At 38.9% G+C, this 21,687-nt stretch overlaps 2 protein-coding genes across 2 annotated transcripts; both read right to left on the reverse strand.

Moving 5' to 3' along the window:
- Positions 1–2,787: 2,787 nt before the first annotated feature.
- LOC115634112 lies at positions 2,788–6,941 on the reverse strand. The gene is made up of 4 exons (XM_030531670.1): positions 6,843–6,941; positions 4,201–4,382; positions 3,340–3,521; positions 2,788–3,276 (listed from the first exon to the last, which is right to left on the reverse strand). The coding sequence occupies exons 1-4, from the start codon at positions 6,847–6,849 to the stop codon at positions 2,856–2,858; spliced, it is 792 nt and encodes a 263-aa protein (XP_030387530.1). The 5' UTR covers positions 6,850–6,941; the 3' UTR covers positions 2,788–2,855.
- An 11,572-nt stretch (positions 6,942–18,513) lies between these two features.
- LOC115634183 (mucin-2) lies at positions 18,514–19,828 on the reverse strand. Its single transcript, XM_030531769.1, has 3 exons — positions 19,531–19,828; positions 18,728–19,416; positions 18,514–18,655 (listed from the first exon to the last, which is right to left on the reverse strand). The coding sequence occupies exons 1-3, from the start codon at positions 19,765–19,767 to the stop codon at positions 18,520–18,522; spliced, it is 1,062 nt and encodes a 353-aa protein (XP_030387629.1). The 5' UTR covers positions 19,768–19,828; the 3' UTR covers positions 18,514–18,519.
- Between the last annotated feature and the right edge of the window lie 1,859 nt (positions 19,829–21,687).

The following is a 21,687-nucleotide window of genomic DNA, read 5'->3' on the forward strand; positions in this document are numbered from 1 at the left end:
TCTGCGGAATTTTAAAATTAAATGGCGATTGTCGGTATAGTCGCTTTTTTAATAAAACACTCAAGCGAAGTGACTAGACCGAACACTCGTGCTATAATTTTAAAATGTACAACATTGCGAGCGGCTTCTACATTCTATAGCCATGGACAGTTATAGAGGTTGCAATTAGTTTCTTTGGTCGTCCAGCCTTAGGTGATTGCTATGATCATAAAGCTAGACAACCATTGAAGTTCGTTGTGGCATTTGCAGCTATATACTTCGAAAGCGAAACGTGAATCGCCATTCATTTCTCTGTAGCCAAGCCATGCGCTAAAAGGAACGATCGTTGTGATATGCTAGTTTACCGTTACATATCACAGTGATTTTCCTTTATAGCGCGTGTGTTTTCAAATACAACAGAAGTGTTCCAGACTTGGCCTGACATTAATACTGAACTGAAGACATCTCTTTCTTGTCGGTTAGCCACAGGGAACTACTGCTGCTGATATATGTACGATTCGCATTTCTATATCACAGTGGCTGTTCTTTTTGGTTGTGCGACCTTTGCCAACAACATTTATAGTATTTCTCAAAAGTATTGTTTGTGAATTATAGTATAATATCAGTAAATTGCTCGAAAGAAAGAGAACGTCTGCTGCTGATGTAGTTGCGTATGCAATCATATTTTATATCACAGTGGCTGTTCTTTTTTGTTTGACAATATATCCACGGAGCCATTACATTGACAAAAATTAAATCGAAAAAAACCATAAATTTAATGTTTCCGCACCTGTTTTCTATTTTTTATTTGTATACATTTTAATATATTTGTTTGGTTATTTTATGTTTAATATTATTATTATGGTGTTATAAAACCCCTCTGCCTATAAATAATTCGCTTTCATTTGAAAAGAGAGAAACCGTCAGTTTTATTTCCCTCCATTTAATTGATTGATTAAAAATGTTAGTCAGTTAACATAATATATAAGCGATTCGAGCTCGCTATACCCATCCCTCTGCCTATCACTCTCCTCCAACAAAAAAACCATTTTCTCCACCATTGTTCATATGGTAGCTGTATGATACTGTGGACAGATTTTGATTAAACTTCACAATATGATGAGGCACTTTACAAAGCTTATAACTTACAGACTATGGTTTTTTTTTTTCACATATACTACTAAATGTGGACTATTTAGTACACGCTTTCTTAAATAGGTCGTACTTTATGGTAGTGGGTACAGGGTATTTAGGAGTTGAAGCCGCCCGACTGTAGTATTCCTTTCTTGTTTGGTTTATATTTTAGTTAAATGTTGTTAAAAATGTAATTTACCATATCCATGTTTTTCTTATTATTCTTCTTATTTCTTGAAGAAGGACTGTTTAGTCTCATATCGATCAGTATGACAAGGAAAGACATACATACTTTAGGCTTACATAAGTACATCCGTACTAAACTAGTATACCCTTTTACCCTTTGGGTACATACTCCCACATAGTACTTGTATGTATGTATACGTACACGGATGTACTTTACCAATCGATAAAAACTTGCATCAAGTTCGTTTCCACGTTTATGTGTGCATTGCATTACGGCAACATCTGTTGAATGCATTGACTGTGCTGTTCCATGGCACTATTATGGTGGTCGTTGTGCCTAATTTCTGACCATACCATTATTTTACATACTAAACTAAACTACGGACCGCATGTCACACGCTGCCACTCCTACGCGCTTTCCTGTCTTGCCACCCTGCGCCAGAAACGTTGCTTAGCGGAAGCCCAACGCAAAGGAAAAGGAAGCGGAACACCGGAAATGCGATTAAATTTTTCCAGCAGGAAAACCACAGAGTTGTCTCCGCATGCGGCAACGCATGTAGTATGTACACGTATTTATATTTGCTGATTTTCTTGATTTCTGCGTACCTGTGAGTCTTTGTGTGTGTGACTCGCATCCTACACACATGTACATACATACACATGTATATTGGTTATGGACTAGGCATGTGTACAGCAGTATCTACACATTTACGAGTGCATACTATGTATGTATATAACAAGTAAAAAAGCTAAAGGCGAGTGTCCCGACTTTGAAATACTCTGTACATATGTTTAGAATAATTATAGAAATTAAAAAAAGTAAGAGAATTAAAAAAAATATTTTTGATCGATTTCACCTCAAATATATTTATGGCTATAACTTCCTGTTGAATCGGTCTATCATGATGAAACTTAGCATACGGACACATAATCACTAACTGAAGGTATTTGCCAAGTTCGAAATTCCAAGAATTACGGGAGTTAGAGAAAATCGCGATTTGCATGGGAGAGGGGGAAGGAGGGAAATTCCAAAATACACATTTTCTGCGTATTCCCATAATGCATCTGGGACTAAAATTTGGTGTTCCTAGGTCTTATAGTCTCCGAGATATAGGCGATTATACGAATGGAAAATCGGGAGAACCCCCATAGGGGGGAAGTGGGGGGGGGGGGGGGGAAATCAAAAAAATAAAACAAACTCGTATAGAATACACACATAAGGCATCTTTGTGCAAAGTTTGGTGTCTCTAGCTCTTATAGTCTCTGAGATCCAGGTGTTCATATAGAATATATATACTTTGTGGGGTCTGCCACGCCTCCTTCTGCCTGTTACACTTTCAGCTGCCGCAAACCTAATATACTCTTGTACATTTTATGTACAGAGTATAAAAACTGTCGTATTTAATTCTGGAGAACAACAAAACGAATCTGTCAATGTGGGTTTCGTGTTTGGTCAGACACTTCCGCAACATTTGCTAAAACTATGAATACAATTTTAATGAAACATTTATTGGTTGATTAATGGAGTTACAGATTGTTTTTAATGTGTGTATTATTTAGTTTTGTCTGCTAACGAAGCGATACAAATAATTTTCGACGCGGATCTTGTCGCGTAGCTCTTTGCGTGATGTTATCTCCCGGGCCGCAGTCGTACCTCCGTGATCGTGGAAGAAGCCACAATAGCGGGCCGGTACAAACCGCTTGATATCTCTGCGGAGCCGGAAGCGCTCGACCACCTGCAGCTCGCAGTGCTGGATGACGTCCATCTGGGCACGCATGCACACACGGCACAGATCCTGGTTTGTGTCAAAGTTGTGGAAGTAGTCGCCTATGGGTGAAGTTTGGCAAGTCATGCACTGGGCCGTGTTGTTGGGGCTGCAGAAGACGGCTACCGCTGGCCAGATAAGGCGATGTTTGCCAAAAGCCTTTTCTATGTTCCAGCCAGGATAGTCAATATGGTAGGAGTAGGTTGAGGGGCTGCAAAGGGAACCACAGAATGTAGTTTTGATCAAGCTAAGAAATTTTGTCATTCAAACCCACCCCGGTGTCATCCATTTGGGATTACGGCTTAGCGCCTCTTTGTTGAAGGTGAAGCCGTCGCGATCGGTAGGTCGCCAACGCTCCGGTGCATAGGTGCCTAGTGGCGGGACATTCTGCTCAGGTGTCGCCGGCAAGCGTGCTTTTTTGTTTGCCATCGCTGAGAACCCCATTACAGAGGGATACTAAAAGGAAAATGTTAATTAATAATCATTTCCTTATTTTTTGTAATTATGAGGTTTCTTATTTCGAGTTTTTGTTAAATGAATTAATATTAAATTTTATTTAACGATAAAGGAGCCATTTTACTTTGGGTATCAAATAAATAGTTTTTTTTTTCGTCCTATTTAATTATTTCGGGCACCTAATATTCATTGAAAATAATAAATATTTACCCAAATCCCTAAAGTGATCATAGTATTCAATATTTAAACATAAGTAAGTATATGTCAGTAAATTTGAATCTGTTTGATCAAGGTATTCAAGCACCCTCTTAAGGGTGAAAAGTCTATCGAGCTTGGTTATTGGATTAGCTAAGCTACCCACGGTAGGTATAGGACCTGCTCTTGTCATAACTAATGGTGTAATTTTGTGGGTTTTTTTGACAGTTTAAAAAGTGAAAAAGCCATGAGTCACAATTAGGGTATATCGTGAATAAGGAAGCGAAAACATTTATCTTATATTGTGACAACATTTGTCTTATAATTTGGAATATTATTCATAAATATATATATATATATTATTCATAAATATTTTCTGTATTCTATTAAAGATTTTTAGACAAATATAATTGAGTATTTGTTTAATCGTTTAACAGATATTGTCTGTGTTCTTTGAATAATGTTGTTGGCAACTGGAACTCACCTGGTAGCCTAATGGCTTTTCAACATCGTAATCGAAGGGACCTGGCAATGAGCGTTCCTCCGGGAGTAAGCGACGCATAAAGCTATCCATGCTGGGCCCACTTGTGGGCAATACCTCTCGGTGTATGGTGGTGCCGAAGGCCACTTTTGGAATAACCGTCGGATTGACAACATATTCGAACCCTGAAAATCGTTTGTGACCATTAATGTATCGTATATATTTTTTCCAGGTGCTTGTTCGTCCTAACTTCGATCTTTGCAGCGCGCGATTATCAAACGCCTCTCCGACCGTTGGCGTCGCAATTGCTCGCGGTCCGCGGCATTCAGCTTACGGGCACGCATGTTGCCTCAAGACTAAAGTATACCACTACCTGGTGCCCCAATAATTGGCCAGCGATGACAACGGCTCCCGTTACTTCGTTGCGGGCGATGTGGTAAAAAATATTGTTCCTCCAGACACGCATGGCGCGCACTTGGCACGCACACTGGTCTCACACGCTGTTCCACCTTCCGTATAACTGATTCGTATCAATAATAATCGGAAATAGTTCGCGTTGTCTGATAAAAATCAATATAACGGTGGAATCGGGTGCGAGGGCCGAATGTAAATGGTTAAAGCATTTTATTTTGGCTGTCATGTCTAGATGGATGTGTTTTTTTCCACATCATAGCCCGAACTGTGACCCACTTCGAGAAAATTAGGATTGGACTGGCATTCAAATGGGGTTGGGTATTGACAGCCAATGTGGAGTTTTGGGTTCTTTGCCTATTGTGGTAATGATGGAAATTATTGTGTGGCTAAAAATTAACGCATATTCAATCAAATCTGAAATTCCATACGTGAACAATATCGAAGGTTTTCACTCATGAGCATACTTAATATTTATCTATTATGCCCTCTGAGGTTAATTTATTGTGCATTGGTATAAATTGTTATACTATGTATGTACATGAAATGTACAAGAGTATATATATTAGGATTGCGGGAGGTGAAAGATGTAACATGCAGAAGGAGGCCTTATGTGTTTACGATGTGCAAGTTGATTTTATTTTTTTTTACCCCCCGCCCACGTTCACTTTATCGATAATGGGGATCATCGATCTCTCGGAGACTATAATAGCTAGAGACGCATTTTGTCCAAGATGCAGAAAATGTACATTTCAGAATTTTCCGCCTTCCCAACCTCTTCCGCAATTTGTGATTTTCCATAAAAATTTTATACTCAAATATAGCGTACTCAGGTAGTTACTTCCAACTAAAGTTGTCTGATGAAACCCAGAAATTGATTTCGGTTATTGTGGCAATATGTACACTTTCGACGATGTATATCGCCTCGCATTGACTGCAGTCATATTGCTGTTGCTTCCCGATAATTTTTAGCACCGTAATTGGGGAATTATATGTATTAATAATGTGGGATTCTAAAAGAAGAATTATATCTATATCCTTATCGGTAGGAAATATTAACAGCTCCAGTCTATGGCTTGGCATTCCAAAGGACTATATGTATGTTTAGTGAAAGCATTATGTTCAGTGTGCAGTAGTAAGTAATTAATTTAGCTTGCAGTGTACTTTCCATTCTAGCTTTACTTGTATAGCTTTACTTGTATAATAAATCGTGTTTTGTTGCTATCGAAGTTGCAATATTATTTCTCTAGCTTTTCATAATATGCTCTGCGAAGCTTGGTTGCTGACGTTTCAAAATGGAAGATAGTAGGGGGCAGATTGGTCTACTTTTAGAAGTTAAAATTGTAGCCCTGATTCGAGCTTTTAATTTCCAGATTGCAGTGTATTTGAAAATGACACACCAAGGACTTTTGAGTCACAGATATCCTCGGACCTCTGAGATCCTTGCAGTGTAATTTTCAACCGCAGTTGCTGCATTTTTTCGCTGAAGGTTTTCTTTTTATTATCGGCGCAAGTGGTGGAATTATGTAACGTACCACAAACGACACATACAGATCGTAGTATGAAATGCATTTTTCTTTAACGTTTTGCTGCCAGACTCAAGCTCGATTTTCAATATATAGTACATGATCACTTTTTTTTCGAAAATCTCGGTTACCGTCTGCATTATGCTCTATGCCTACAAGTATAATAGTTAATGTTAGTTTTTTTTAGGTCCTCAGATACTGTGCGGCATTTCCCTTTAGAATGAACTTGGAGTTTAGTTTCGCTTAGTAATATGTAAGCTGGCTTCGGAGCTGGAGCTATCGCTGGGCGTTTTACAGATAGGGGTTGAAATAATTACATAGTACGGCCTCTATATGGTTTTCTCACAAACATATTTTTATTCCCAAAGGGTTTTAGGATATACCAGGATATATATGGATTTAGGGGCCTAAAACTAAGTATCTAGTAATCTGATTTTGAAATAATACCTACATCGGCATGTGGGTAGATGCTTAGTACAGAAATGAGGTTTTATGTTTCATTGTGAAGCCTTAATGCTTTGTGGAAGCTCTATCACAAGTTTGTCACAATAAATTACTGACGAACAAATAGTTTTTATATCCTACGCCTACCAGTAATTTCCCCTTTCTCGCCGCCGTTTCTTTGTATCCAAAAGATCATTGAATATCGATCCAATATAATTTATATATAAATACACACACTGACCTACAAATACACTTCGCACTTACCTTCCATTTGAATAAACTCTATGTATATACAAGTGTTAGGAAACTACTCTTAAAATTTTGGTTCGCTACAATTTTTGTCCTCGAAAATGATGTGTTAAAAAGTAAATTCTTCGAGTGAATCGAATTTGAGTAAATATTGACATATCTCTCTTGGCATGTTCAAATTAAGAAGTAAATGTAGAGCAACAAATTGTTTTAAAATACTTATGTACATTGCAAGCACAATTGCCATACACCACCTAGAGGGAGGCCTGAGTGTGCTTGGCGTATAAATAATCATTAATTTCGACAATTTTCCAAGCGGGTGCATTGCAGCAACACGGAATGCCATGTGTAGCTGCACGATATTAATGCCAGCTAAGCCCAATGTTGGTGTTGTCAGCTGCAGCTGCGACGACGTTGGTTTTTCCGGCTTGGACTCACGCACATGAATGCTAATGAGTCCCGCGGTGGGAGGACGTCAGGGAAGGTGCTTAGGGAGGGGCGGTGCACTCAACAAAGCAGACACAAAACCACCCACATAGCCACCAAGTGAGCTGCTTAAATAGCAAACAAATAAATGATTGTGCAACATTGTGCATACGTATAGTACATGCATACGAATTCTACAGATGATGATTGTTGTTATGGTTGTACATAGTGAAACCCGTGGCTAACTCTTAAGAACTCCCGTCGAAGTGCTGCCATCGTTTCAACTGCAATCAAACATTTGGTATAATAAAAGAAGTGGAGAAGCTAAAGTCGAGTCTCTCGACTTTGAAATACGTTGTACATATGTAAGTGTAGAATAATTAAAGAAATTGAAATAATTATGAAATTTTTAAAAAAGGAACAAAATGTTTATCGATTGATTCATTGATATTTGAACTCACGTAAAGGGTGTAGAATTGCAGGTTTACATAGAAGTTATGTCTATGTAAGTCTCAAACTCGTATTACGAACACACATAGGGTATCTGTGTACCAAATATGGTGTCTCAATCTCTTATAGTCTCTGAGATTCAGAGCTTCATACGGGCGGACGGACAGACAGACATTGATCGACTTTGTGGCGTCTGCCACGCCTCCTTCTGCCTGTTACATAATCCACCTCCCGCACACTAATACCTATGTATACTCTTGTAATTTCATGTACAGAGTATAAACACAATCATGGTCATTCTCGGATTTAGTAGCATCTGGATTCCAAATTTAATTAAAGTTCCTACACACAGACTGACCGAGAATATATAAACTTTGTCTGCCACGCCTCCTTCCTTGTGTTAATTTTACAGTCGCACAAAATTATATACCCTTTTACCCTTTGGGTACAGGGTATAAACATCTGGACGAGATAAGAAAGTTGGTGGCGAAAGTAAGACTGCAGCCCACTTCTGGGATCAATTTCTGAAGAAAGATAAACCACACTGTTACACATACATTTTGTAGATCAATGCTGTGTCGAACGAATCGCATTGAAAAATAACATTTTAATGATTGAATTTTCAATATTCACAACGTAACAAAATTTCTCATCGAGACGAATGCTGTAATATGGACTCTGTACATGAAGCGCCGGACTTAAAATTACTTTCCCTGAATGAACATATTTTTAGCCATTGAAATCGGATAATAAGTCCATACACAGTAGCACCTATATTGTGTGAATGAGTTGTTTTATTAACAGAAACTAAATTATCGTTTACGATTAATTGTTTATGCATTACACTGCAGTGCACTGGTAAGACGCAAGTAAAATGCAACTCTGGTCCAAAGACAATTTCGAGATATTTTGCAACCATGCGAGGGTGCAAAAGTTTAGCAAAATAGCGTGCCAAAAAAGAGGCCACAAAGCAACTTTTACGCCTACTCGTATGACATGCTGGAAAAGTAAACTAGACACATAGCCAACTAAAGCTGGCGGAAATGTGTGTCTTTTCAAGCGTAGCAATGATACTACAATAACTTTGGTTCCACTCTCCACACGAAAAATGTCCTTGACAATAAAAACGAAACAATTTCAAACAAGCACGCAAAGCAACTTAAGTCTTTTTCGGGACGGAAATGGAGCTTATTATGGCAGGATGTTGCTAGACGGAAATGAAAAACGCAACCCAAGCCCATCGTCCTGTGAGCCTTGGAATTAAAACGTATCAAGAACTAATTAGGCATGAGCAAAAGCACAATCAATATCGAATTGCACTTGAACTGCAGACTTCAGATGCAGAATTAATATCCAAATGTTATTCTCTGGGAGAAATGATCACACAAATGAACTCAAAATCAGGTTACACATTTTTCCAACGTCTAACAGGCAGAAACTGTAAAACTCGTTAAAAAGCGAACCCATTAAAAAATAAACTTAGAGTTGCAATCCAATGTCAATTATATGATGTTGCTACCTTAATCATTTAATCTGATGCGCTGCAACCACCGCACCATGAGCATGAACTTATTGCCAAAAACCACTTCAAAATTTGATACCAAGAGGACGCTGGTTAACTCGCAGAAAATGTTTGTAGAAACTAATTACATGTGTCTTTATATACTCAATTGCATCGCAAGCTTCTTAACTCCCTAATACCCATATGACCATAACTTTCACCAACCAACAAAATTTACTTTCTTGTGCTATTTCCATACTTTCGTATATAGTCCCCGTTTCTGGAGTGCTCTCGTTTGTGTCGAGAGCGAGCTAAACGATGTTGTTTTTGAATGCAATAACAATGCCCGATATAAAAAGATGCCGGAGCTGCAGTACATAACGGATAACATAAATATGTTTATTGAGTTTTCTTGATGCAAAGGCTATCTGGAGTCCATCTTGCGAAAGAAATCAAAGCGAAAGCGAAGTTGCTGGCATCTGTAGTTAATTTAAATCCTCATTACTTAATTTTGCTTAATTACATTTTCAAAGGAAATTATATAGCATAGGTCTTCTACCTGTTGTATTTTTGCATGATATCTATATAAGCGTCATATTTTGGGCTACTTTTGTCATAGTCCTTCATAAATTTCCTATTATATATAATAGCTAAAAATGTTTTAATTCGCATTTGCGTTTTTGATAGCTTAAGGATTTTTTCAGGTAAGATTTTATGTCGTCGGCTGTCAGAATACTATATGGCAAGGCAATGTTTATTTCTCCAGAAAGTTATTTTAAACCAAATGACATATCAACAAATTCGTAGTAGTCGAATGGAGTTAAAGATGCGAGTTTCGTTTGCTCCTCCTGTCGTTTTCCCCAATGGCAGAAATTTTGAGAATTCAGCCCATTTGGAATTCAATTAATATTAGAAGAGAAGTACAACTACTATGTCAGTTGTTTGAAAGAAAAAAGTTGGTGGTGAAAATTTCAATCGATCTATTTTAAAATTTGGGTAGATACTGGAGAAACAGGACATGCAACTTGGATTTCTTGGATTTTTAAACATGCAAATGTGCTTTTCACTTAGCTCCCATTTACTGATAACAGAATAAGAAAACCAACAAATAATAAAAAGTAGATAAAACAATGCATATTGTGTAGCGGGGAGAGGACGGGAAACATAAAAATCAAAATAAATAAACTCGTATAGACTAGGGACTAGGACTGTTCACATACCAAGTTTCGTTAATATGCGACCAGCCGTTTCCGAAATTCAGGCGTTCATTCATTGGGAAGCTAAAACGATAATCGACAACAATTGTACAATCTAAGCGTACAAAGCCGCATTAAAATTATACATACATGAAATGAAGTTTATGTTTAAGGACTTTGGGAGAGCTGGCGAGTACATATACATAACGGGCAATACTATACTCGATTTGTTATATTTAATGAAGTACAAAAATCCCAAATCGTCTAAGTTTCTAGTAAAGGCACTCTTAGGGTTTCCTTATATTGAAACCACTTTTACAAATCCAAAACCATTTCGCTACCTTTTGCCATCTCATCATTTCACTTGTCACATTTAAATTGCATAAATGTTGCTTAAATGCATTCCAACGAGTGTGTGTTGCTAGCCTCAGTACCACGTACAGACTTACAAATGCACATACAAGTATGTATGTATGCTTCGTTTGCCAATAAAATACAAGTGAACACACACAAGCTATGAGAGAAAACCATGTCTATGGATGCAAGGAGAGTGTGAGCACACTGCAATCAAGATGTCAGTCCGCCCGGACTCAGTCGAAAATAACACCAACCATTTGTACCCGTATATAGTATAGCATGTGTCTAACGACTGGCTTTTGACAGCCGTACGCCACGGAAGACATTGAGGCTAGCGGCCTTGCCCCGGTGTGAAGATGGATGGGAGAGTTCCAGCGCCGGTCTTTGCTGATTGTTATGCTGTTGATCAGTGGTTTCACTAAGATATTGGCTGGCGTACTCGTAAGTGTAATGCTGAATAAATACTTTGTAAATACAGGAAGTTTGTTCGCGGTTGCTCTGCACAACGAATCGAAGTCAATGAAATGTGTATTGAGACTGGGTTTAAAATTGTTATTGAAGTCTTCCACCAAGACCGCCACACTCCCCTCCTATAAGTGATTTATTCTCCTTAACTGCCATGGTTCTTGGAAATGTTTATGGATAATTGATAATAGTATCCGGTTTATGCCTATTTGTCCTTAATTTTCATTATGATGGGTGAATTCTGAAAGTTACATACTTGTATCTATATAACTTTATAGTTATTGCACTAAATGTAATCTCTACTAGCATCTGCTGTTGTTATTACTGCTTCGGCTCAACTATGAACTGCAAATAGAAACATAGAAACTTATTATTTACTAGTAGGCCTACATATATATAGTATGTACTTTTATGTGTAGGTGTACGTACATACATACATTATTATATTTATTTCTTCTAAACTTCACTTAAAATTTCAAAAAACATGATTCGCAGCTAACCTTGTATTCTTTCTTAGAGTATATAAACCAAGTTTTAAGATTATCGGTGGAAGTACTATTTGCCTCCATCCACTCAGTAAGCTGCAAGTATGTCGCTTACTACCAAGCTGTGTGGACACATATATACATATATATTGTAAACAATTGCAAACATCCTAGATAATAAATAAATATTACTTGTTTTCCTGGTCTGCCTGTCAGACCTGCGCTTAAGGCATTATTTGATACCTAATGACTGTCAGTTAACCGCTTTTTTAGCACGCACGCATCACAATAATGTAAAGTGATGATTGATGTGACATTTGATTGATGTTATCTGAACACGGGCTCTCACATGGACTCGAGGTCGTCATACCAGTTGCCAGGGCCTTTTAAAACTTTACCTTGCCAAAATATAACCTAAAATTATTAATAACAAATACCAGAGTCAGACAATTTAAAATATAGCGCACATCCATGAACTCAACAACTTTTTAAATTACTTGATCGCAAACTTTGCGGCCGAAAAATGTGGCAGTGGTATGAACACACATAAATTGTATTTATTATGAAAGCTGTAGCATACTTTAGAGCGCATTTAAACTTACAAACACAACAAAGTGTAGCAGGCTCATGCACGCACACATTTACAGAACCTCACATTCAACATACGCGCATACTATATTTCATTAAATCGCAATGAAGACATTTGGGCCACCTTGGGCATGTGTGCGAGTTCGCGTTCGTATACAAACACTCGTACAAACATACTCGTATACACATCAGTGACGGTATGTGTAAAAGGACGAAAGGCGGCAAAAAGAATGTGAAACACTTGAATGTTTCCCAACTGACACGGCGAGTGCTGGCAAGCTTCTTATTGTACTTTCGCCAAGGTCTCCCTTTCCAACTTGGCGCATCTTTGAGCCCCCATAAATATTATTTATGTATTTTTTGATAAGGCGAATTTTAGAATACATTCGCATTCTGTTGACTCGGTGCGTAAGTACTTGCGTACGAGAATGTTTGTGTGACATACTCGTATCTAATCGTTGCCATTCGCTACATCTTCATGCCCCAAGTTTCGCAAGTGTTTTATGCTGAAACTCAAAAGGATATTTGCAATTACAGCCACCTTCAAATAACTGCCCAGTTTCCGATCACTGCACATACACGTTTGTGCACAAGCTCAGAAAAAATATCAAAAAATTGCCTAAAATATAGAAAATCAAACTTTCAGTTCAACAAGAAAGTAAAAGAGCAAAGGGTATACTAGTCCGCTCCCGCAATTCTTGGAACTCCTTACGTAAACTTGACGGTGTGAGTCAGATACGAATGTTTATATTACCGAAAGCGTTCATGAAATTTATAATTTTTCAACCTGTTTGGAAGTAAAGCCCTTCTGTGCGCCGGTCACACCTCAACCAAAGGGCCATTAACACTCATTAGTGCAATCGTCCTTGTAGAGCTTTGGGTTGTTATTATTAGTTTATCATTATTAATGTTGACGGGGCTTCAACGCCGATCAGTGGCGTAACTATACCATCTATGGCCCGTGGCAAATTCTTTTGATGGAGCCCTATCAGTAAAAATCGTCACGTTGTACTCAGTTCAATTTTATTAAGCTTCGAGATTTTCAGCGTACTCAAATACACGTTGTATATGTCCCCAAGGGCGTAGGCAGCTTTTACCAAAGGGTATGCATTTAAAAAATAACTTATGCATATGATCAATGAAAAAACTTCAACAAATCCAACTCAGATCCATTTTAAGGCGAAATAATGCGTCATATGAACGTGTGGTCGACTTTATATGGCAAAATTTTTTCTTGCTCTGCGTATTCACATGAGGCATTTTGGACTAAAATTTGGTGTTCCAAGGTCTTATAGTCTCCGAGATATAGGCGATTATACGAATGGGAAATCGGGAAAACCCCCAAAGGGGGAAGTGGGGGGGGAATCATAAAAAACGTGCACAGCGTACACACATACGACATCTTAGTGCAAAATTTGGTGTCTCTAGCTCTTATAGTCTCTGAGATCCAGGTGTTCATACGGACAGACAGACAGATAAGGCTAGATGGACTCGTCTTGTCATGCTGAATATATATACTTTGTGGGGTCTGTTACATTTTTCACCTCCCACAAATCTAATATAGTCTTGTGCATTTCATGTACCTGATTTTAAACGGGCAAAGAGTTCAGGTGCTCTTTCAGTGAAATAATACGAGGCACATTGAGAGTTTATAACTCAAGCGTTTTCGTTATCTTATTGTTTTTTGCTTCACTCCAGTGCATTATGAGTTTCGTGACGTTTCCCAATTTGCTTTACTTTTTGTTACCACGTAAAAGCTCCCCCACCTAATTTATTGTATATCCAGGCAGTAGTAAGTGGATTTTTCTTTTATCGCCCCCTTCCCCTTAGCTCAACCGTACTATGTCTAAAAGCTGCAATTATTCTGCGAAAAAAACGTGTGCCTAAACGAAGGTAGCCGAAGTATTAAGTAAAACCTTTTTTGCATAAGCTCTGCACCACTTAAATCTTAGCTGGATGGAAAAAAACACTTTCCTTCGAGCAGGGAAAAGATGAGCCACTGAATCCGCACAGTTGTGCGCAGCTGCCAAGTCAGATTTGTTACCATTTCTCAGACGCCAAGCATCGGGCGTTTCTCATTCGCTTAGGTGGACAATTAAAGTTGTGCAGTTAAAAGGCGGCCATTTGTTAAAACGCCAAGATGAATGCCATCTTCAGTGAGCGGCATATGTACAACAAAAAGACGGGTGGCAGCCACAACAAGCAAGTCTCCTGGACTAGAATTAATATTTTTTCGCTGAGTTAACACACTTTCAAGTTGGCTGCGCGAAAAGGGAAAATCGCAACCGGCAGTCACTTGATGCGGCATTTTGCATTTTCTGGTCAACGGAAGTGGCCGCCACATGCAGCTGTTGTTCAGCCATTGCTCTAGTTTTTGTAAATGTTGGTGTTGGTGTTGTTCTGCGCACCTTTGTGTGCATACTCGTATGTGTACGCCTGTGTGTGCTGGTGTGTTAGCTGCAGCTGCGCTGATAATAAATTCATGATGAAGTGCAATTTATACACTTCATATACTTCTGCCCTGCATTGTCCGTTTACTCGCCGCCTTTTCTGCTGAGCTCAGCAGCCTTGGCAAGGAACCGGGTACCTCCCGGCGAACATTTAAGATGGCAGCGATGCATTAAACCTTGAAATTTGTGCGGCCCAAAAAGTAATTACGAGCGTCTGCCCCTAACAAGTGTTCTACGAATATGTACAAGTATGTGAGAAACTTTTAGCAGCGAGTGAAAGAAATTTACATTTTCAATTTCATTTGAAATTAATCTCATTTTTGTGCAGCCCGCCTAATGAGAAATGCAGATTTGGCATTTCACGCTGCTTGCATACAAATGAACGTGCAAACATGGGCGTAGCTCAGGAAGCCAATACGAGGAGCTGCGCCCCTAGAATCTCAACAATACGAAAATATGTATACAAATGATCCTATGAAATGTCAGGTATACTTATTATCCTGTCTCTTACTCAAAGGGTGCGTTCTTCTCGGCGTAGCTCCCGATTCTCTGGATATTAATGTTATCAAAATAATTGTTTGTACGACTCTTCTGAATCGTATCAGAAATAGTCAGAAAATACTCGTAGTTGATGTAGAAAAAAAACTTACTACTTTCACAAATAATAGTACCTATTTTTGTTAAGAACCAAATGTTTCATTAATGTCATTTTAAAATACATATAAATAATTGAGAGATAAATTTTCTCTCTTCATTACTTCCAATTTTAAATTATTTTATTTCTGCAACGTTAAGTGGGTAAAGGCTATTAAAAATGGTCTTATGGCAGAATGCTAATTATTTTTAATAACCAAAAGCTCATTGCGGGGAAGTAGGTGGGTTTATCGAAAGAAACGTAACCTTTTCCTGTCCCTATCTTGAAACACAAGTACTACACCCAGTTTAGTGGCTAGATTTTATACATTCGGTTGTCTATAGCGATTCGTCTTGTCATATTTATCAAGAAAACAAATACTTTGTAGGGGTCCGAGTTCTTCTTTGTCGTTAAAAGACAATTTTTTCAAATGTTTTTCAACATTTATTTGGAAGTTTCATTTCGTACTTTTCTTTCGTTGTGACAAAGAAATCTGACGGTCATAAGTATAAGGCAACTCCAATATTAGTTCTTTTAACAAACTTAAGACAACATATTGGAATTATAAACAAGATAGAACGCTACAGTCGAGCACGCCCGACAGTAAAATAGCCTGTACTCTCCACAAAAAAGAAAAATTAAAAAAAGAAAAATTAAAAAAAAAAATTTTTTTAAAAATAAAATTATTAAAAAAAATGAATGAATGAATGAATTAATTAAATTAAATTAGAATACATGTTTATGTTCAGTTTTAACAGCATACATTTACATCACGTACCTATGCGTGTTTACATGCGTGTATACATACAGCACAAAGTTGAACCAAAGCAGCAACAACAACAATAGGGCAGCGGGCAGCGCTGCCGACAGAGCTGCAGGCAGCGCATGAGTAGCGATTTTACTTATGGCTATAACTTTCTTCAGAATTGACCTATCATGATGAAATTTGGCACACGGACACATTAGTACTAACTGGATGTACCTACCAAAATTGATTTTAAAATTCCGAGAATTACGGAAGTTATAAGAAAAAATACGAATTGCGGGGGAGTGGGGGGGGGGGGGTGTATCAGAAAAAATAAAAATAAATAAAAAATAAACAAACTCGTTCTGCCTAGGGCTTGATACCAATTTTGTTTATCCTAGCTCTTGTACTTACTGAGATCCTTGCGCTCATACAGACAGACGGACAGACGGTCAGACGGACAGACGGACATGGCTATATCGACTCGTCTTCTCATCCTGATCAAGAATATATATACTTTGTGGGGTCTGCCACGCCTCCTTCTGTGTGTTACATACATGCGCACAAAACTATTATAGCCTTTCACCCTTTGGGTACAGGCTATAAAAATAGGGTCCAAAGGCGCTTTTTATACCCTGTACCCGTAGGGTAAAAAGGGTATATTAGGTTTGTGCAAAGTATGTAACATACAGAAGGAAGCATCTCCGACCCCATAAAGTATATATATTCTTGATCAGCATGACGAGAGAAATCGATCTAGACATGTCCGTCCGTCTGTCCGTCTGGATGAACGCGAGGATCTCAGAAACTATAAAAGCTAGAATAACCAAAGTTGGCATCCAGATTCTCCTATGGCCGAGTAAGGACGAGTTTATTTTTTTTTTTAATTTTCCCCCCCTTCCCCCGCTTCAGAATTTCGTCAATAGCGTCCACATTTCAAATGCTACCTCAACCACACATAATTTATATATAATTATCTACTGTTGTTTAAAATTGTATCCAATTCGGTCAATTCTGAGCAAAGTTATTAGCGAAACAAATTCTCGCCAGTACAACCCCCACAAACTGCAGCAACAAGTTCGCTCTTCTTCTTCCTCTTTTTGCTGCTGCTATGGGCGCATATAACTCAGTGACAGTGACAGGGTACAGGGTATTTCACTGTCGGGCTTGCTCGACTGTAGCGTTCTCTCTTGTTTGAAATTGAATTCCTGGCTACGCCCATGGCTGAAAAGTGGCCATCAATAGTGAGCTCTATGTCAGCAGCCAATGGTCAGTCTTCCAGCCCAATTACATATCATTTTAAGCTCTATTGTTGGCATAATTAGTGCTAGGTTTGTTAATGGACTGCTGAAGACTGATTACCATAGTGTTGCCAGGAATGAGTGCTGTATAATTTTTGACGTTACAGCTCTGAATTGAACGTGTTGGAATGCATACACATTTATATGTATGTACATACTCGCGTTGAAATATGTTTCTTACTGAAAGCAGAAAAAATTTAAATAATTTAAAAAACTAGCTAGTAATTCTATTGCTGTTATAGGCCGTTCTAAAATTATATTGAGAAAATAGTTGACGGAAAAATTTTGTAAGCTTAAAATTTAGTAGTAGGACAAACCTTAGGATTAGTTGCTTGTCGCATTGGGTAAATTTTGACAAGCCTCAGCGGGGCCAACTGTCAAGTTCTTATTCAGGCGAGCTGCGAATCGAGTTTTCTTCTTGTTCTGTCTGTATGTCGGAGTCAGTCGAATATGTACGTACAAATATTTAAAATCAAAGAACTTAAATATATTTATAAAATCGTATGTTAGTAAAATTATCAGTTAGTAATAATATCAGTTAGTAATAATATCAGGAATGGAATACTCTTTAGCTACAGGGTATAAAAGTTTTGTGCGCATGTACCCACAAAGTATGACAAAACGAGTCCATACATAGCCATGTAGGAAGATCAAGCTTATGTGTTTTTTTCTGATGCTCCCCCTCCGTCCGTCCATCCGTCCGTTTATATGAATGCAAGGTGAAACTACAAACAGCTATGAGAGGGGTTTCATTGAAACAGAAAGAGAAATTTATGAGACACACCACAAAAAATATATTCTAGCATTTCTCAGTGAAGAATAACTAAACAACTGTTAGTTTATTTTCAGAAAAGTGGCAATTTCTTTAAATAAATATCATGGTAAAAAAATATTAACTTATACTTAAGTCCTTTTCCACGTTTCGCTAAGTGTATGTACACCCGGTAGCAGTTGGTTTTTGCACATTTATAAAATCATTGGTAGGAACTCAAAAAATATAAATCAGTCAAATATTGTATATTTCACGGTCTTAATACTAACATACGTGTATGAAAATCGCACGCTTATTATACCAAAAAGTCAAGTTGCGTTCATTAACCCTCGACGTGATGGGGCAGTTGGTGATACTGCTCCAGAAGCTCTCGTTTGGATGGTGGCTGCTGCAGGTGGTTAGCCATGCTACGATCACCGGCAAAGGGCAGCGACACCAGCATGCTGAAGAGTTTTCTTCTACCAAAAACAGAGACAAGAAAACGGAATAAGCCGCTTATTGACACATTGTGTGTTTATTGCTTTTCTTACAAGATCGAGCCGGAGCGCTTCGCGCGGCATTTGCCATGGGCATCTCGAAACTGATGCGGGCGACAGCGCGATGAATGGACAGGAGCAGGTACTGGTGATGCTGTTGGTGCCTCTGGTGCTGTTCGTTGCACTTTGACCTTGAATATGGGCGAGTTTTGGCCCTGTGGCGGCGTGTACTCAATGTTCTCCAAGGCGGGGCGTGTTGGGGGCGTCGAAATCAATACAGCGGGCTTCGATGTGGTGCCAGTTGTGGACATAATAGCTGCCCCTGGTACGGGGACATCTCTGGTGCGGCCTCTGAGTGCTGCTCTATAAGCGGCTGGCAGCAACGTCGATGAGGTGCTAATGGGCGTCTCCATGATCATCAAATTACTGTGCCTTCCACTGCCACGCTGGGCCGCCTGCGTGGCAGCTATGTCCGCCAACAGATTGGCGCTGTAGGTGCTAGTATTGGCAGGAGCTTCTGGTGATGTTGTTGTTTGTGTTATTCTGATTGATGTTGGTGCTGTTGACACGTCGGGCGTTGTTGAAAGTGTAGTCGACGTTGTTACTGCATCTAACATTGTTGTTGTTGATTGTCCAGTTGTCGTTATTGGCGTTGTAGTTGCTGGGCTTGGCGTTGGGAACTTGATCGGTTTAATGGTCAGATCGCTATCATCGTAGTAGTAGTCCTCCTCGCTATACGTTTCCTAACACATAAAAACGTAAGACGTAAGTTATTTTTAGCAGCAACTCGTTAGTTTCACTTTTCAACTTGTTTTCGTCTGTCTCTGTATTTGGCCGTCCTTCTGTCCGCCACTTACATCTGCAATCTCATTCTGATCCACCTCAATTATGGCCACGTCCTTTATGCTGACGTGTATGTTGTACTTTCCCGTCTGCCGCTGATCGAACAGCAGCCGTCCGCCGCTGGCCTCGGCATCATCTATAGGTGATGCCCAAGCACCAACAACGACCGTCATTAGTGTGAGGATCCACATTCTATGGCCTTGGCTATTCGTTCTTATCTTTCGCGACATACTGGTGAACGCAGACAACATTGTAGTTAGACGACGTCTGTTCACAGTGAGGCTGCGTGTGCAACTGAAGCTGCCGACCGCTAAATGGGTTCTTCTTAAAGCATATGGCCGACGTTCTTCTTCTAGTGGTACAGCAAACATCGCTTCGGGAGCTACGCACGAGTATGGAAAATGCTGTATCTATTCGTTTGCACTAGAGGCGCTTAGGGCGATGAGACCATACAGTGGATCTGTGGAACATGTTTTTGTGTGCCCGTTGTCTTATCTTTCTTTGCAGGTATGATTGGTTAAAGTTTACTTAGTGAACTCCTGCCCATCGCACCGTTTTCCCGACTTTTTGTCACAGTCTGTAAGAGCTAGCTGAAGTTGAAATTATTTTAGCTGATCTGAATTGCCCATTTGGTCCCTGGATGCGTTCCTCAAATGAATGCGCATTGTACGGCACTAGATAAATACATTCAACGCAGAACCTATTGGCTAAGGAGGTGCGTTAATGGTGTAGTGTTTGCCCAAATAATTGGCCTCAAAAGCTGGTCATGAACAGATGTTAGCTGCAGCGTATAACGATAAGTGTAAACAGTGGCAGACCCAAGTTTAAATATAGAATTGACAGTCACTTAATTGACGTGTGAAGACCCCTGAAAGTCTCCGACTATGCCTTGTTTAGGCAAAACATTGCTGTACTTTGGGGAATGTGCATTTTACAGATGTCTGTAAAATACATAAATAGTACATGAGTAGGGACTTAATATACACGTACATGTGTGCATATTTTCATTCTGCGTTGACCGCTGATCCACATACACTTACAAGTACGACATACAGTAGCTGGTGACAATTTACAACTTATTTTTAGAAGTATTAAATGAAGACACTTTGTATATCCTGTACCCGAACGATATAAAGTGTAAATTAGGTTTGTGCAAGGGGGAAGGAAGCATCTCCGACCCCATAAGGTATATATATATTTTCAATCAGCACTACGAGAGAAATGAATCAAGATAGGTGCGTCCGCCCGTCTGGATGAAAGCCTATATACATAATAAAACAGTTTGTCTCGACTGACTGATTGGTGATCAACGCTCAGCCCAAACAGTAAAAGCTAGGAAGCTGAAATTTGGACTCAGGTATTTTTTCATAGCATAGGTTGGCGATTTTGGAAAATTCGAGCTCCAAAGAGGGGAAAACACGCTCCAACGTTTGTATGAAAAATCTATGTACAATTTCCATCTGATCAACTTCAAACTTAGTTTGTATACTCTTAGAAAAATTCCAAGAAAAACTGCATGATGGGGCACAAAAGGAAACCGCGTCAGCAGCCCACTGCCCAAACGGTAAGAGCTAGAAAGCTGAAATTTATGTTCAAGTCTCTTAATATAGTAAAATTAAAAAAAAAATTTTGATCGATTTTACCTCTTTTGGTATTCGAACTCACGTAAAGGGTGTTGCACATATACAAAGCAATTGCGTCTATGTGAGTGTATGTATGTATATGCTCGTATATTCGTGTCTGAGTAAATATGTCAGCAGCAAATATATTTATGGCTATAACTTCTTGTTAAATCGGTCTATCATAGTGAAACTTGGCATACGGACACATAATAACTAACTGAAGGCATTTACAAAATTTGCGTTCGAAATTTCAAGAATTACGGGAGTTGCGATTTGTGGGGGAGAGGAAGGGAAATTCCAAAATGCACAGTTTCTGCGTATTCCCATAACGCAACTTGGGCTAAAATTTGGTGTTCCTAGGTCTTATAGTCTCCGAGATATAGGCGATTATACGAATGGAAAATCGGGAAAATCCCCATAGGGGGGAAGTGGGGGGAAATCAAAAAAATAAAACAAATTCGTATAGAATACACATATAACGCATCTTCGTGCAAAATTTGGTGTCTCTATCTCTTATAGTCTCTGAGATCCAGGTGTTCATACGGACGG

This window comes from Scaptodrosophila lebanonensis, unplaced genomic scaffold, assembly GCF_003285725.1.
Source record: "Scaptodrosophila lebanonensis strain 11010-0011.00,11010-0021.00 unplaced genomic scaffold, SlebRS2 tig00000001-arrow-pilon, whole genome shotgun sequence".
Taxonomy (NCBI): domain Eukaryota; kingdom Metazoa; phylum Arthropoda; class Insecta; order Diptera; family Drosophilidae; genus Scaptodrosophila; species Scaptodrosophila lebanonensis.